At 38.3% G+C, this 14,453-nt stretch overlaps 2 protein-coding genes across 6 annotated transcripts in view; both read left to right on the forward strand.

Annotated features, from left to right (window-relative positions):
- Positions 1–7,259, forward strand: part of c2cd3 (C2 domain containing 3 centriole elongation regulator) — a 21,502-nt gene extending 14,243 nt beyond the window's left edge. For 2 of the 3 annotated variants that reach the window (XM_008424890.2, XM_008424892.2), the window contains exons 24-33: positions 641–982; positions 1,487–1,625; positions 1,700–1,764; positions 1,848–2,053; positions 2,143–2,273; positions 2,344–2,508; positions 3,424–3,614; positions 4,238–4,928; positions 6,118–6,226; positions 7,027–7,259. In XM_008424890.2, the coding sequence (XP_008423112.1) occupies positions 641–982; positions 1,487–1,625; positions 1,700–1,764; positions 1,848–2,053; positions 2,143–2,273; positions 2,344–2,508; positions 3,424–3,614; positions 4,238–4,928; positions 6,118–6,226; positions 7,027–7,167 (2,180 nt within the window). In that variant the 3' untranslated portion in view covers positions 7,168–7,259. The remainder of the gene's footprint in view (positions 1–640; positions 983–1,486; positions 1,626–1,699; positions 1,765–1,847; positions 2,054–2,142; positions 2,274–2,343; positions 2,509–3,423; positions 3,615–4,237; positions 4,929–6,117; positions 6,227–7,026) is intronic. The other variant, XM_008424891.2, reaches the window with a different exon arrangement.
- Positions 7,260–8,448: 1,189 nt separating this feature from the next.
- Positions 8,449–13,504, forward strand: LOC103474136 (mitochondrial uncoupling protein 2-like). Of its 3 annotated transcripts, XM_008424895.2 has the most exons (6): positions 8,452–9,169; positions 10,595–10,802; positions 11,314–11,517; positions 12,632–12,733; positions 12,820–13,000; positions 13,071–13,504. In XM_008424895.2, exons 1-6 carry the CDS (start codon positions 9,044–9,046, stop codon positions 13,192–13,194), a joined length of 945 nt encoding a protein of 314 aa, XP_008423117.1. In that variant the 5' UTR covers positions 8,452–9,043; the 3' UTR covers positions 13,195–13,504. The 3 variants fall into 3 exon arrangements, with proteins under 3 accessions (XP_008423116.1, XP_008423115.1, XP_008423117.1); XM_008424894.2 differs by having other exon boundaries at positions 8,449–9,157; positions 12,820–13,504; XM_008424893.2 differs by having other exon boundaries at positions 8,451–9,169; positions 12,820–13,504.
- Positions 13,505–14,453: the final 949 nt, after the last annotated feature.

Below are 14,453 nucleotides of genomic sequence, written 5' to 3' on the forward strand. Positions count from 1 at the left end.
ATATTATATTCACTAAACTCTAATCTAGAGACGCACAGCATTCTGGGGGATGTAGGCAAAGGAAAGACTTTAACCGCTCAATATCTATCTCACGACCAGTAAAGCAAAGTGAATGGCATTCAAGTAACTCAGTCCAGTCACTCTTTGGATACCTAGCAACAACTTGTGAAACTTGCACAGCAACGATTTAAGGTTTCGCCTCCAAGTGAAAACTGTGGATAAAACAGGAGAGGTCATGTCACCAGTTTGGCAGTATTTCAGATATTTAAAACAAGAAACTAATTAATTATTGATATCGACTGATTTGAAATGCTTATATCGCGGCCATATCATCCAGCCCTACCACTAACCAGCCTCCAAAAACCCTTGCTAGCTCGCTAGCTTTTTTGCATCTTTTATGGGTACAGAGTACATTTGTCATTAGTTGGCTGGACGTTTGTCTTCGCCACTGGCTTACCTTTGTTGCCAACCTGTACAGTAATACATGCATTCTGTTCAACATATACTTAATTTTCTTTTGTATATTTCTGTCGTGATACTGGTCTTAAATTTCATTCATAATGCTCTTAAAAAGCTCTTAAAAAGTCTTAATTTTGAGTTGGTGAAACATGTAGAAACTCTGTTTATTATGTTTCTGCAGGAGTGTACCCGTTGTTCTTGCCCTCTGCCGCCGATCTACAAGGCGCAGCTCTCAGGGTGCACATCACATCATCGGATGGTTCCTTTCCCACAAACCTGTCAGCTGCACATGACACCCAGCTGGACTCTGACAGTCAGGAGGAGATCTTATTGGAGGAAATGGAAGAAGCACATGGCTCCCCGTCTGCTCCCAGAAAATCGTCACACACCCGCAGCACACACAGGAGTAAACCCTCTAACAAAACTCCGGACCTGATGTCTGCACATCTCACGGAGGTGAGCGTGGAAGACTCTTTCCCTGTGATTGTGGCAGTGGACCGAGCCATGCACCTCAATCTGAAAGGTTAGTATGTTATGTAAAGCATTTAATATTTACTTTACTGTGTTTTATTGGGATTTTATAAGATGAGCCAACACAGAGTTGCACATCATAAACTCACATCATAGTTTTCAAAATCAAGAAACAATCAAACTATGGAGTGTATTTGTTTTGTCCTTGAGTCAATCCCTTGTAGGGCTCTCTTTGACTGTCATTACAGAAACAAATCTTTCAGGGATCATCACTACCAGCCTTGCATGTTTAACACTGAAATTATTGTCCACTCTTCTTCTAAACAACGGGCAAGTTTACAGTCAATGAACTGTATTTAGTTCTTAAACTCTAAAGGTATTCTGAATGGATGTTGCAAAAATGTATTTTTCTTTAGGAAGCCATTCATCATTTCGTTTACATTCTGTATATTATGTTGTACACATGGATGTTTATCACATAAAATCCCCAGAAGTACATCGCCATGTTCTAGATGACAGAGAATCTAGACCAAACAAGTGTTTCATTTTCCCCCAGCTTGTCCTCTTACTGAGCGCACCGAAGGAACTCCTTGTTGCTGTGTTTCATACGTCACCGCTGACTCATCTGAACCAGTTTGCACATCTGTTGTAACCAACACGGACTGTCCTGTGTGGGACCATCAGCACGAGTGCAGGTCTGCTTTCTACACAGACCTCAAAGTAAGCAACACATTTGCAACAATTTAACGTGTTTGCTTTACATTTCCAGGCTTTCAAAGGAGCTGCTGGTCGATCCACATCAGTTTCTTGTTTTCAAAGTGTGGCACAGAGGAGGTATTGTGAGATGAATAGTGTTTTATGATGTTTTGGCTTGTTTCGTGGTATTATTTAACCGTTTTGATGTTTTACGTCTGCAGAAATGGAGCGGGTGATTGGATTTGCCACTGTAGACCTGTCTCCTTTACTCTGGGGTTTCCCATCAGTGTGTGGTTGGTACAACATCACAGACTTCAGTGGCCAGTGTCACGGTCAGATTAAAGTGTCTATAACTCCTTTGAGGGGAGTCCAGGACCTTCGTGGACAGAGAAAAAGCATCAACGATGAAGCTGCCAAAAACGTATCAGTAAGTGTGCCGTTTTGATGAAATGTAATATCTGGTGATTTCTAAATCGTGGTTTCTAAATCTCAAGCTGAGAACGGGGTAATTTCCAGGCTTTGTTGCAGACCACTCCTCTCAGCTATCAAACCACAGCCATGTACAGCAGCTTTCCCTCCCACATCAGCAGATTCCCAGAGCAGAAGATCTCATCGCCAAACCACAGCGACGTGCCGTTCTCTGAAAGGTTAGTACTCTCGCAGTTTGGCGATATCCAAACAGTTTTTCTCCTTTTCATTAATTATTTCATGTCGCAGGCCAAGTGAGAACAATCGCCATTTTGAGCACATGGACAGAGTTCGTCTTTACCACCAGAATCTGCAAGAACAAACAGCGTCTCACTTTGCCTGTGGCGGCCCGACCTGTGGCGGCCCGACCGGTGACGTTAATCCCTCCAGCTCATTTTTGTTTTCAGCACTCAGGTATTCAGATGAATTTTTTAATTCCCATTCTTTACCTTTACATTAGGTCTGAAACAATTAATCAGAGTTATTGTGATGAATCGATTATTAGAATAATTGTCAATAGGCCTGTCACAATTATCAATAAATCAGTAAATTGAATGATAAATTAAAAGAAACTCAATAATTTTTATTTGCTTGATTTATCGTTTTTCTTTTCTCTCTGTTATTACCAAAAACTGAATGATAAAAGTTTTCAGTCTTTTATCATTCAGTTAATAAATGATAAACTATCCCTTTTTTGAAAGATAAATTTGTTTATACAGACTTTATAATAAATTTTATTTGTCATTTCTGTTGTTTTATTTATTTATTTTGGATATTTCAAATATTTTCCAGTTCCAGTGTTTAAATGTTCATTAGAATTTAAAGTTTATTGATCCATGACAATGTGTTCTTGCAATATTATGCCATTATTGCTATTATATTACTTAAAAATGGTCTCAAGCAACAATAAGTTTTAATTCAAATTATCATCCAGGTAAATTTGTTAACGCGACAGTCCTAATTGTCAAGTGATTTAGTGGTCAATTAATTGTAAACATAAGTATATAGACTCATAAAAGGCTGTTTGCTGAAAGGACAATATACCCAAACAAGTAATTAAAATAAAACTATAAAAAAATATTACATTTAAGATGAAAACCCTTCTCTGTGCATAAATGTTTTAAAATTTTTAAAATGTATTTTTAATATTGTATATAAAATCTTTAAAGTGGTTCAATAAAAAAATCTGCAGAATGTCATTTCTTTTTTTGTCTGATTAATTGATTGACCGTCACAATAATCAATTACTACAATAATCATTTACATTTGACACTTTTCAAAAAAAAAACTCACGGTACCAATATAAAACTACTCATATTTTTATGACAGGAGAAAACTTAGCGAGCTTGACAACATTCAACGATACTTCAACCGTAAGCTATCCACTCCTACTTTCCCGCCTGTGACCGAACAAGACGGCCACAACCAAGACGTGGATCGGGGGGTGTTGGAGACCGACACGAGTCAGCTGCTCCTCAAGTCCAACCAGCTTGTTGGGGAAGTCAACAACATCATCAGTGGTGAGCTTCTTCCCAAATATTAAAAATATAAAAAGTCGGCCAACCGATTCTGATCCAATTTGTATTTGATTGTTCCAAAAAAAAAACAAATGTATCATAAAATACCAAGGTAAAAAGTTGGAAAAAAAACAATGTTTATCCTACATAATAAAAACAATGCCCAGCAGTTATGACTCAAAAATTTTACAAAGCACTGTACAAATGAGTAAGACATAACAACAGATATACAATAAATTAAAGACGTAAAACACGCTTTTATAAAAAAATGTATGTCATATTTACTGAAACTGTCTCTATGTTGTGACAGTTTGGTACAAGACAGACTGGGAAAAACATTTGAGTTCCACTGCCTTCAATCAGTGCTAACTAGAAACAACCAATCAGAGCCAGAAGGCGTGTCTTGGCGCAGTCAATCATGCCCGATTATATGTCTCATATTATACTGTCATGAAATAGTTATAGGTTTAACAAATACGTTTGCATTAAAGCGTAATTATTTACAAAATAAATTAGATAATATTTTTAACATCAACCTCTTTTATCAAACCACATCTGACAACAGAAATCAAAATTTTGATGTTTTTATTTTTTCTCTTCTCTCCATATTTTGGCTCGTCTTTCAGGTCTACGAGGTCACTTCCTGGAAACGATTCCCTCCAACACTCAGAGCTCATCAGACTCACCTGTGGAACGCAGCAGCCCTCCGGCCAACCCAGACAGCAAGTCCAGTCCAAACAGAGTGATTCATAATCGTTTGGATGTTGCATCTCCGCTGCCTGCCGAGACGTCTGAGGACGACACCGACTCTGACCACGACGACAAAAAGGACGAGCAAAGCAGCCAGGACAACCTGTCACAGGACGAACACCAAGAGGATTTTAGACAGGACGAGAAAGCTGGCGATGATGATGATGAAGAAGAAGAAGACAAGGATTTCGAGGAGATGGTGCTGCAGCCCAGGCCTCTGAATGAGGTGACGTCACTAACGGACAGAACCAGTCCTTGGACCAGCATCCTGTCAGACCCTGATCTGGTTTCTGTAGAGAGCATAGAGGATCAGAAAGAGTCAGACATGAGTGAGAATGAGGACAAAAGTCTGGAGGAAAACCGAGACGGCTGTCTTTCCAATAAGAAACGCACAGACAATGTTCACCGTACAGAGAGCGACGATGACAGGATGCTACAATCCGGCGATCAGACAAAGGGGTCAAACAGCCCCAACTGTTCAGATGACACGTCATCATCGCCACAGCCTGCCGCTGACACACACAGTGCTTCAGGAACTCAGGACATGGAAGAAAACCAGTTCCAGACGTATCCTTAACCTGGTTTTATTTATTTATTTCACATTGTTAGCTTTATTTTTCTGGCTAGTCTGTTTAACTGGTAACCAGGTCAGATTAGCTGTTTATATCAAAGCTACCATCATGTAGAAGCTAGTATTGCAACAATTACTTTTATTCGTTATTATTATTATTAGAATAATAATAATAATTATTATTATTATTCTATTATAATAATAATAATTATTATTATTAGTATAGTAATTATAATAATTTTATAATAATAATTATAGAATATTATTATTTTGTAATAATAATAATAGCAATAGCAATAATAGCAATTTTAATTATGTAAATTACTGCCAAACTGGTGGTGTGATCTTTCCTGATTTATCCACAGCTTTCACTCCATACCTTTATTTAAATTTTTATGCATTTATGAGGCACGGTGGAGAAACCTGAAACTTGCTGAGCCAGTTGTTAGGTAACCAGAGAGTGAGTGAGTTAGTTGATGCTGCCAACGTTGCTTAGCTAGTTGTGATCAGTTCAGCAGCTAAAGCCTTTTCTCTGCCTACATCCTCCAGAATACCCCGCGGTTCTTAATTGGAGTTCAGTGAAATTATTGAACATGCTATCAGACTTATTTTTTTATTTATATTGATCTTACCATGTGGAGGCTGTTGCAGAAACCAAGTCAAGAACTGGAAAATGAATGAATCAAAGGTTCACCTGTAAAGGAGGAGCAGTGAAAGGCGGAGGTAATCAATGTTCTTGGGATTCAAGATGGCGGTATTTGAAATTGAAACGATTTGATTCCTGAATGGATGCTTGAAGTCGAAGACGACTCCAAGGTTGAGGGTGTGTGAGGAGGAGGTTACTGGCCATTTATCTTTCGAAACAGAGTTTTCGAAGAGTTTACTTTGATAATTACATTTTTACATAAACATGTACGTTTCCTAATCTCTTCTATATGCCACCATTTCAGAGTCAAAGCCTTTTATAAAGCTCAGTGACTTCAATAACTTATAGTACAGACCTTTTTCAAATTTGATTCTTAATTTTTTTTAAGTCTAATTTAACCTAATTAATTAAAAGGCTTTAGCATTTGGGAAGTTTTAGACTTTGCTTTGAGCACTAATGACGTTTTTATATTGATTTATAATAGAGATATATGACACAATCTTTAAGTCTTGTTATTTTTTTAAACTTCTTACCTTAAGCTCATTGCCTGTGGAAGTCCCTAATTTCTTCCTCCCATCTCACCAACTGGAGGCGTCACTGAGAGCCATCCGTTTAGCTCCATCCTTCTCTAACACATCTTATGAATCTGTAAGTATTTTACAGCTTTATCTCTGATATTAAAACCTTTGTTGTTATTTATATTGGTATTGGTAGTTTCTGGTAGTAACGTTTTAGAAGTTATGGTTTTTAAAATGCTCACAGTTTTCCTGCTCATCCCAGAGTCTCAAGTCTATTTACTGATATATCAAAGAAAATATTGGAGTTTTCTCCAGCTTAATGGAGAGTTATTGTTGCTAATTGTTGCTGCACATGGCCAGTTAAGTTGCTAAAACATGCCACAACATTTTTGTTCTACTTCATACTTATAACAAAGATAAATTTGTTCTTTGGGGAAAAAAGGCCCTTATAGCCATTGTGCTGAAACCAAAGGACCACCACTTATTGATCTAATTAATAAACAATATGTTTAATTAATTTATCAGCAATAGAAACATGTTGCTTTTTCCTGTTTTGAATAAAAGAAGTAAAATTATGGTAAATTTGTTTTTAAATTTCTGTTTAAACACCATGGAACTATAACAGCAGTTAGTTACTACAGTAACATTCTTGCTAGAGTGAATGCTGGGAATTAGAACGGCACACCATTGCTTAGAAACCGGTTTAAGCCTGTTACTCAGTGTTTAATCCATGATTGTGTTTATGTGTTCCACACATACAGCGTTCAGCAGTCTTTCATGTTAAAAAAATGTAAAGAATGACTCGTTGACTTGGTGGGGTGACACACCACAATCACACAAGTCATTATTTTAAACTCTTGACATGCAATGACATGTCCCTGACTCTAATGTTTTTATGATTGAAGATGTATTTCTGCGTGGTATTTGCAGGGTCAGAACTCCTCAGACCGCCGCCGCGTTCCCCCTCACAGAGGTCCCCGGCAACGGCCGGACTTGTCCCCTCTGTCCCTGAAGAAACAGACGGACAGAATCGCAAAGATATTCGCAGCTCGTTTTGATAAGTCCAGTTAGCTCAGTGGTTTTACACCACAATAATCATGTAAATTAATTTTTATATTTGTATGTTTTATAAATAAATATTGAAAAATGTTCTGCACTTTGAACCTTTTGTGTTTTTTGAACTTGAGATTTCGTGAATGTTACAAAACCCTAGATGTAACCAAGCAGATGTTGTGGACGAATATCTGCATGGTACACAGATCTGTACGATTTTGTTGGAAGATTTGGTAAAGATGTGTGAAAAGTTTAAAAATACATTAATCTTTTATTGTACTAATGCACAATGTTGCAAATTCAAGGCCCACGGACCACCATATGTGGCTCTCTAGACCTCGGAGCCATCTTATAGCACCATCAACTATGTTACCTTCATTTGTTGTAAAATTGCTCTACATATCAAATATGACTTGAAAGAAATGTCTTTTTAATTGAACGCCTTGAAATTGGGCCTCTGTCTCTTTAAGAAACTTCTGCTCTTTCTGAAACTCTGCCTTCAGAAAGTCATACATTGCTCCTTTTAACAACGTTTTTTCCAGCTACAAGAATTAGCTCGTATATATTCCACCAGGTTTTTGCTAATTTCTGCTGGCTAGTCTGAAGGAGGATATTGGAGGTGTCAAGTGAGGGCTGCTCTGTGAGGCGGAAGCTCCGAAGAGGAGCTGCATACTCGAAGGCGGAGCTTGGTCCAACCAGACGTTTAGCACAGCTGAATGGTTGCCACGAGAGACTAAAGGATTTCTCAAACATTCATGAAAAAACCAAGGCAAAACTCCAGGTATGTTTTTGATGGGGTAATAAGATTAAAACATGATGTAGAGATCAAAAAAGTAAATTTTACATCATACTTTAAATATAGAAAAGTGTTAATTCCTTTTCACAAAATCACCTTTAGTACCTTTACATATTGTTTCACCTCCAAATGTTTTGTACGACACAGGTTTGCCGGCAGAGCAGCACTGGTCTTCTTACATTCCTCTTGGCACAATTTCTTTACATAGTTCAGATCTCCGTCATCTTCAATGCCTGCATGCATAGTTCTCTTCAGCTCTTGTCACATATCTTACCAGATTTAGAGGACTGATATCAAGGAAAAAGGTTTTTTTTCTTTTTGTGGACTTTCAAAGAGAACCACAGCACTCCAGAACTGTGGACTACCCAACGGTGGTCTTAAAAATTCCCCCACATACGTTTTAAAAATTCGTTATTTTTTTCCTCTCTAACTTCTGAAAAAAATGTATTTTATTAAAGGTTGGATTTTTCAATATCTTCTAGAGTGAAGTTATGCAACCATAGTTGGCATAACCTCAGTAATTAATCATAATAATTTGTAGCTTCTGTAATTATTGAAATTAAAATTGAGTTCATATTGAGCTGATACTCCAACCTGCTACAAAACATTTCTGGTTTAAACCAGCGTGTCACCAGTCAGACCAGCTGTTCAAACCTTCGCGTCATCAAGCAGGTGAGTTGTTTGTTGAAAACACGCCCGCCGGCAGCCAGACGGTTGGTATTTTGTTCTGGCGTGTACTGCACACTGTGTTCATTTTGTTTGTTTTTCTTTTTCTTCCTTTTTTTTCCGGAGAGGCAGCGCAACAGTCTCAGAATAATCAGTTAACACCTTCCCATCAGGTTCTTATGCCAAGGTATCTGACTTTTATCTGTTCGCCTGCTTTCAGTTCTAAGGGACAACAAGTAATGGCACAAGAAGAGAACTCTACTTTAACAAGACACACATTCTGTTTATTACCTGGAACATGATTGTTTTTTCCGGTTATCTGTCATAAAGTCCTGAAAAGATCCAGAATTAACGTCAGATTTCGGGATGACTGAAAGCTCTGGATTGATTTTTGCTTTTTAAAGACTGCGTTGATCCTTTACCATTTTGAACATGGCAGGAGGATCAGCAGCTGACTTGGCACCTACAGCTGCTGTCAAGATTTTTTCAGCTGGAACAGCTGGCTGCGTGGCTGACCTGGTCACCTTCCCGTTGGACACTGCCAAAGTACGACTGCAGGTAACAAAAAGCATCGCAACCAGGACATGTGGGATGGGTTTTAATTTTTCAAAAACAGTATTTACTGCTATGCTCCTACACAGACTTGTGACTCTACATAATTATCAGTAGAAGCCAAAGTGACTTAAAGTCATTCATTATCTTTAACTTTTTATCCTTAAATTTGATTGAATTCAGGATAATAATAACAATAAGGTACTAAAAGATGAAAGTCCTTGGAAGAGTTTTCAGATATGGATTTGATGGTTGTGTATTTCAAAAGGCGTAGTTTGCCTCAGCATTTGTTTGAAACAGATCAAGTGCAATAGTTTTGGAGAAAGCAACTATTTAATGGTCTTCATGCAAGATTTCATCAGCTTAGCATTTTAAAATTAAATACAAGGATTTGAAAAGTTTTATTCGTAATCTTTAAGAATTTTCCTTTAGCAAGACAAGTTACAGATGAAACTAGAATTCTGTCTAATTATAGACAGAATTCTGGTTTATTGTGCATTAATAATGCACATTGTTTTCTGAATCTTGTTTGGTGTTATTTGACATAAAATTATATTTTTCCATTCTTTAGGCTTTAAGATGTTTTTTTTTCTTTTGCTCCAACCTTTCAGCTGTTGCTTTCACCCGAATGATGAAACATCTGTAAAGAATTATTTTCCCCCTTTTTTAAGAAAAGCTCAGTTTCTTTTGTTTATCAAATAAAAACTGATCAGTGTGGTGTGTTTATATTCAATTCTCTTTACCTTGCTTGCACCAAACCTACCAAGACAATACCGTTGATTTAAGCTGACAGGCTGGGATCAGAGAACACTATTCATAACAGCAGCCAAGAGGCCTCTTGTAATTAGTTGGGATTATCTGTGTACAAGAGGACTATCAGTAGAGTATGTTACAAATCTGGTCTTTAGGTTGGGCTGGAGAAGAAACAGTAGTCAGAGTGAAACAGGGTGGTGGCAGAATCATGCTGTGGGGATGCTGAGAAGAGACCAAACTGCTGGAAGCTTTAAAAGCCTTCAACCTAAAGCAGGATGACACTAAGCATATAGACTGAACTACAGTGAACTAATTTACATTAAAGCATATTTAGGTGTTAGAATGGCCTAGTCAAAGCCCCATATCTAAATCCAATTGAGAATCATTGCCAAGCATTGAAAACCTTTAGTTCATAAATGCTTGCCATTCAATCTGACTGAAATGAGATATTTTGCAATAAATTGTTTGTTTTGTCAAAATGTCTGAAAACCATAAATGATCTCATTCTGTATGTAGGCTTTCACATAAAATCTCTTTAAAACACTTAGACATTTGTGGTTCTTAATGTGACAAAATGCTGAATATTGACACGTCTAAAATCATTCCAAGTATAAATCTCTTACTCTCAACAGTTTTTTTTTTTATTCATTTTTTTTTTTACCTGTAATATTTATTCAGGTCCAAGGAGAATCGAAAGACCTCCCAATAGGCCAGAAGGCGACATACAGAGGTGTATTTGGCACCATTATCACCATTGTGAGGGCCGAGGGGCCGAGGAATCTGTACAACGGGCTCGTGGCGGGGCTGCACCGACAGATGTGCTTTGCCTCCGTCCGGATCGGTCTGTACGACACCATGAAGCAGCTCTACGCCCACGGAGCGGAGAGTATGTGCATTCTGACCAACACCGCACACCTGGGAAACCTTCAACAAGCTTCAGCCATGAACACTTTGAAATAACAGTCAAGGTTTTGGATTAAGTGTAGTAGTGTTAGGCTTTCAGTGTCGTACTTTTACGGTATAATTAGAAACAAGTCAGAATTACCTTAGCTTGTTAATGCAATAGCTGCACCAAGGAAAGACCTATCTAATGTGTTGAATCTTTAGGAAATCCTGAAAAGCTGTACAGTACAATCACTGTTTCTCTTGTTGGTGTCCAACAAACTGTTTTATACTCAAAAAAAAAAAAAAAAGGAAACTGCAGCCAGCATGTGTTCGACTGGCAGGCCAAGAAGAACCAGTAAAGCTGGCCGAACTGTCAAGTCTGGAAAGAGGAATTCATGATGTTACATGTAGCCAGTAAAACGTTGACAGCAGATTTCATGGCCAGCCCTACAATGACTTGTTTCTGCAAAGTTGCATGTAGTCGCTAGTTGTCACAAACTGCTGTGTGACAGATCCTGGACTCGGGACCCGACTGCTGGCRGGCTCCACCACCGGAGCGATGGCGGTGGCATTTGCTCAGCCCACCGATGTTGTGAAGGTCAGGTTCCAGGCTCAGGTCCACCAGCTGGACAACGGCTCCGTCAAGAGGTACAGCAGCACCACCGAGGCCTACAAGACCATCGCCAGGGTGGAGGGCTTCAGAGGGCTCTGGAAAGGTATTTTCAAAGTCAAGATGTGTGCATATACACTAAAAAGATGTTTCGTTTTTTATCTCAAATTCAAAAAGCATAAATTTTTTAACAGTTTTAGCTTAGTTACTGCTTTAATTTCTTTCAGCAAATTGACTTATTTTGAGTTTGTGTGCTCCATTTAACAATTAATCTATTACTAAAATAGTTAACGATTATTTCGATAACCAATTTATCATAATTACTGTTAATGGTTTCAACTCTATCCACAACGCTTTCAATTTGTCAGAGCACTCCTCTCCCCCATCCTAATAGGATGTATTTCAAGAACAGGTTAAGGTTTGAACCCTCACTGGGTGCTAGACCTAAAACAACATGCACTGATCATCATGCTTTATCTATTTACACAATGCATAGATTGTGCATTTCAACTTTCTCAAAACGGTGGGAAAACTCTCCTGTCATGCATGTTTAAAGGCGGTATTATGTGTTTTCCAGGCACATAGCGCCATTTTATAGCGCAATCCAGTAACTATGTTACCTTTAGTTGTTATAGAAACACTATATATATAAAATATGACTTAAATAAAAGTTTTTTTTGTAAGTTAACGCCTTGAAATTGCACCTCTGTCTCTTAAAAACCTCTGCTCTTTCTGAAACTCCACCTTCACTGAGTTATCATAGCATGGCTACTACCAGCGTTGCACTGAGAAGTAGCTCTCATGAATCAAAAAAGATACTTTATAAGCTACTATCATAAGTTGTGATGAGCTTAGCAGACTCATAGTTTGCTAATTGCTGCTAGCTCGTCTGAAGGAGCTGCATCTTGAAGGCTGCTCTAGGTCCACTGAAACATTTCGCACAGTTGCCATGGCAGATTACAGGATTTCTCATAACATGCATGAAAGAATCAGAGCAACATTCCACTTATGTTTTTGATGAGGGGAAAACATCATCAATGTACCTGGCAAAGACCCTCCAGGTTCTTGATGACTATGTTTTGAAGTCATCTTAGCTGCTGTTTCTTTGGCCTGATTCACACAAACTCGTGCTGGTCTGCTGTTGTGTCGTGTTTCAGCTCTATTATTGTTTTTCCAATCTTATTCATATTTTCTGACGGCATAACATTTGTTTTTTTCAGGCTGTCTGCTGAACATAGCTCGTAATGCCATTGTGAACTGCTCCGAGCTGGTGACTTATGACATAATTAAAGAGCAGATCCTGAAGAACAAACTGATGACAGGTAGGGTCTCCCCACACCCCACATGTTGATCCCTCTCCATTCTTTGTGGTCTTTAGCAAAGTGTTCTCTGCGTTTTTGTCCTGCAGACAACATGCCGTGTCACTTCACTGCCGCATTCGCCGCAGGTTTCTTCACCACCGTGGTGGCCTCTCCGGTGGACGTGGTGAAAACCCGCTTCATGAACTCCGTGCCCGGGCAGTACGGCGGCGCCGCCAACTGCGCTCTGACCATGCTGCTTAAAGAGGGGCCCTCAGCTTTTTACAAGGGGTGGGTGTCGTCGTTGAAAACCGGGGCAAATCCAGTCCAGCGGCTGATTTATCTCAATCTTTCCTTGCAGCTTCATGCCATCGTTCCTTCGCCTGGGGTCCTGGAACATAGTGATGTTTGTCAGCTACGAGCAGATTCAGAGGGCTGTGGTAAGACTTCAGGGGTCCCGGGAGTCTCGCTTCAGAACGGTTTGACTGAATGAAGCTGTGCAGCTGGATCTGCAGCAGCGCTGATAGTGAGCGGTCAATCCAGACCTCGTACCTGACCAGAGAGGGCAAGCTGCAGGTTTGATTAGTGATTACTAGTTTAGGTAATAATTGGAAACAGTCGTTTGTTTTTCAACTGAGATTTGTCATTTTGGAGAAACTCTGACTCTCAGAAACTCGTTCTCATTTTGTCCCCAAATCAAGATTATGAATGTCCTCATGGCCGGTTGTGCCAGAATGTATCGATAAAACCCATTTACAAACTGTTCAAATATCAATAAATGTCTGTTTCAATATGTGTCTTAAAGTTAAATAATATTGATTTTTTTTTTCATGTGGATCTCCTTCTGTAGGATTTCATAATTGTTTTTTGTAATTTTTCGCCATCAAATTCACAGATTTGATGGTGCTGCTTTAGAAATATTTGTAAATAATTTAGTAATATTGGTGCTGATGTATAACTTCAAATGTGACTTTTCGTTACTTGCCATATCGATTATGAACTGTCACTTGACATCAAGTAAGGCTGAGGCAACTGTCATAAAAGTAAGAAATGCTGCCACCTCCAGGTAGTTGTTAGCAGTGGCTTCAATCCAATGTTTTTGACCATTTTTGTAGAAAATGTACGATAAAACTCAGAGTTTTCCTTTAGTCCAAAAAAAGGTGGTGATCTGTTGATTGGACATGAATTTTTGTGATCACTGAATTATGAAAAACTGGAAGAAATGATTGATGTTCTTTGGAATCTAACGTCTGGACGGCCAAATAATAATCTTAGTAAAAAAGAATAAAGAATTGAGTATCTTAAGCCAGAATTTTTAAATATTAAAGTAAGCATGTTAGCCCAGTTAAAATCTTTCTGAATCAGTTTTTTCTGATTCTAAAATGACACAGACATGGAATATTTCAAAGAGTATATTTACTTCTTCAAGTTGAACAGGATAACGATGGGTTCTGATGTTGTGTGCATTTTTCACATTTTGTACCTCAGACCACATGAAGAATTCAGTAAGAGGAAGTTCTTTAAAAAAAAAAAAGCTAAATTGTACATTATGTACATAAGAAAAATAATTGAAAGTTTAAAATTGCAATTTGTTGCTTGATGTTGAACCTTTTTTTTTTGCTAAAGAAACTGTTTCAAACTGTTTTTGAAAGTGCAAAAATAAAAAAGGCTAAAGATATGTGTTGGTCGTTTTCTCTGGCTGTATAGAAAGCAATGGAGCACTGTTGCTATGCACTCCTATATA

The sequence above is a fragment of the Poecilia reticulata genome, linkage group LG13 (genome assembly GCF_000633615.1).
Source record: "Poecilia reticulata strain Guanapo linkage group LG13, Guppy_female_1.0+MT, whole genome shotgun sequence".
NCBI classification, from domain to species: Eukaryota; Metazoa; Chordata; class Actinopteri; order Cyprinodontiformes; family Poeciliidae; genus Poecilia; species Poecilia reticulata.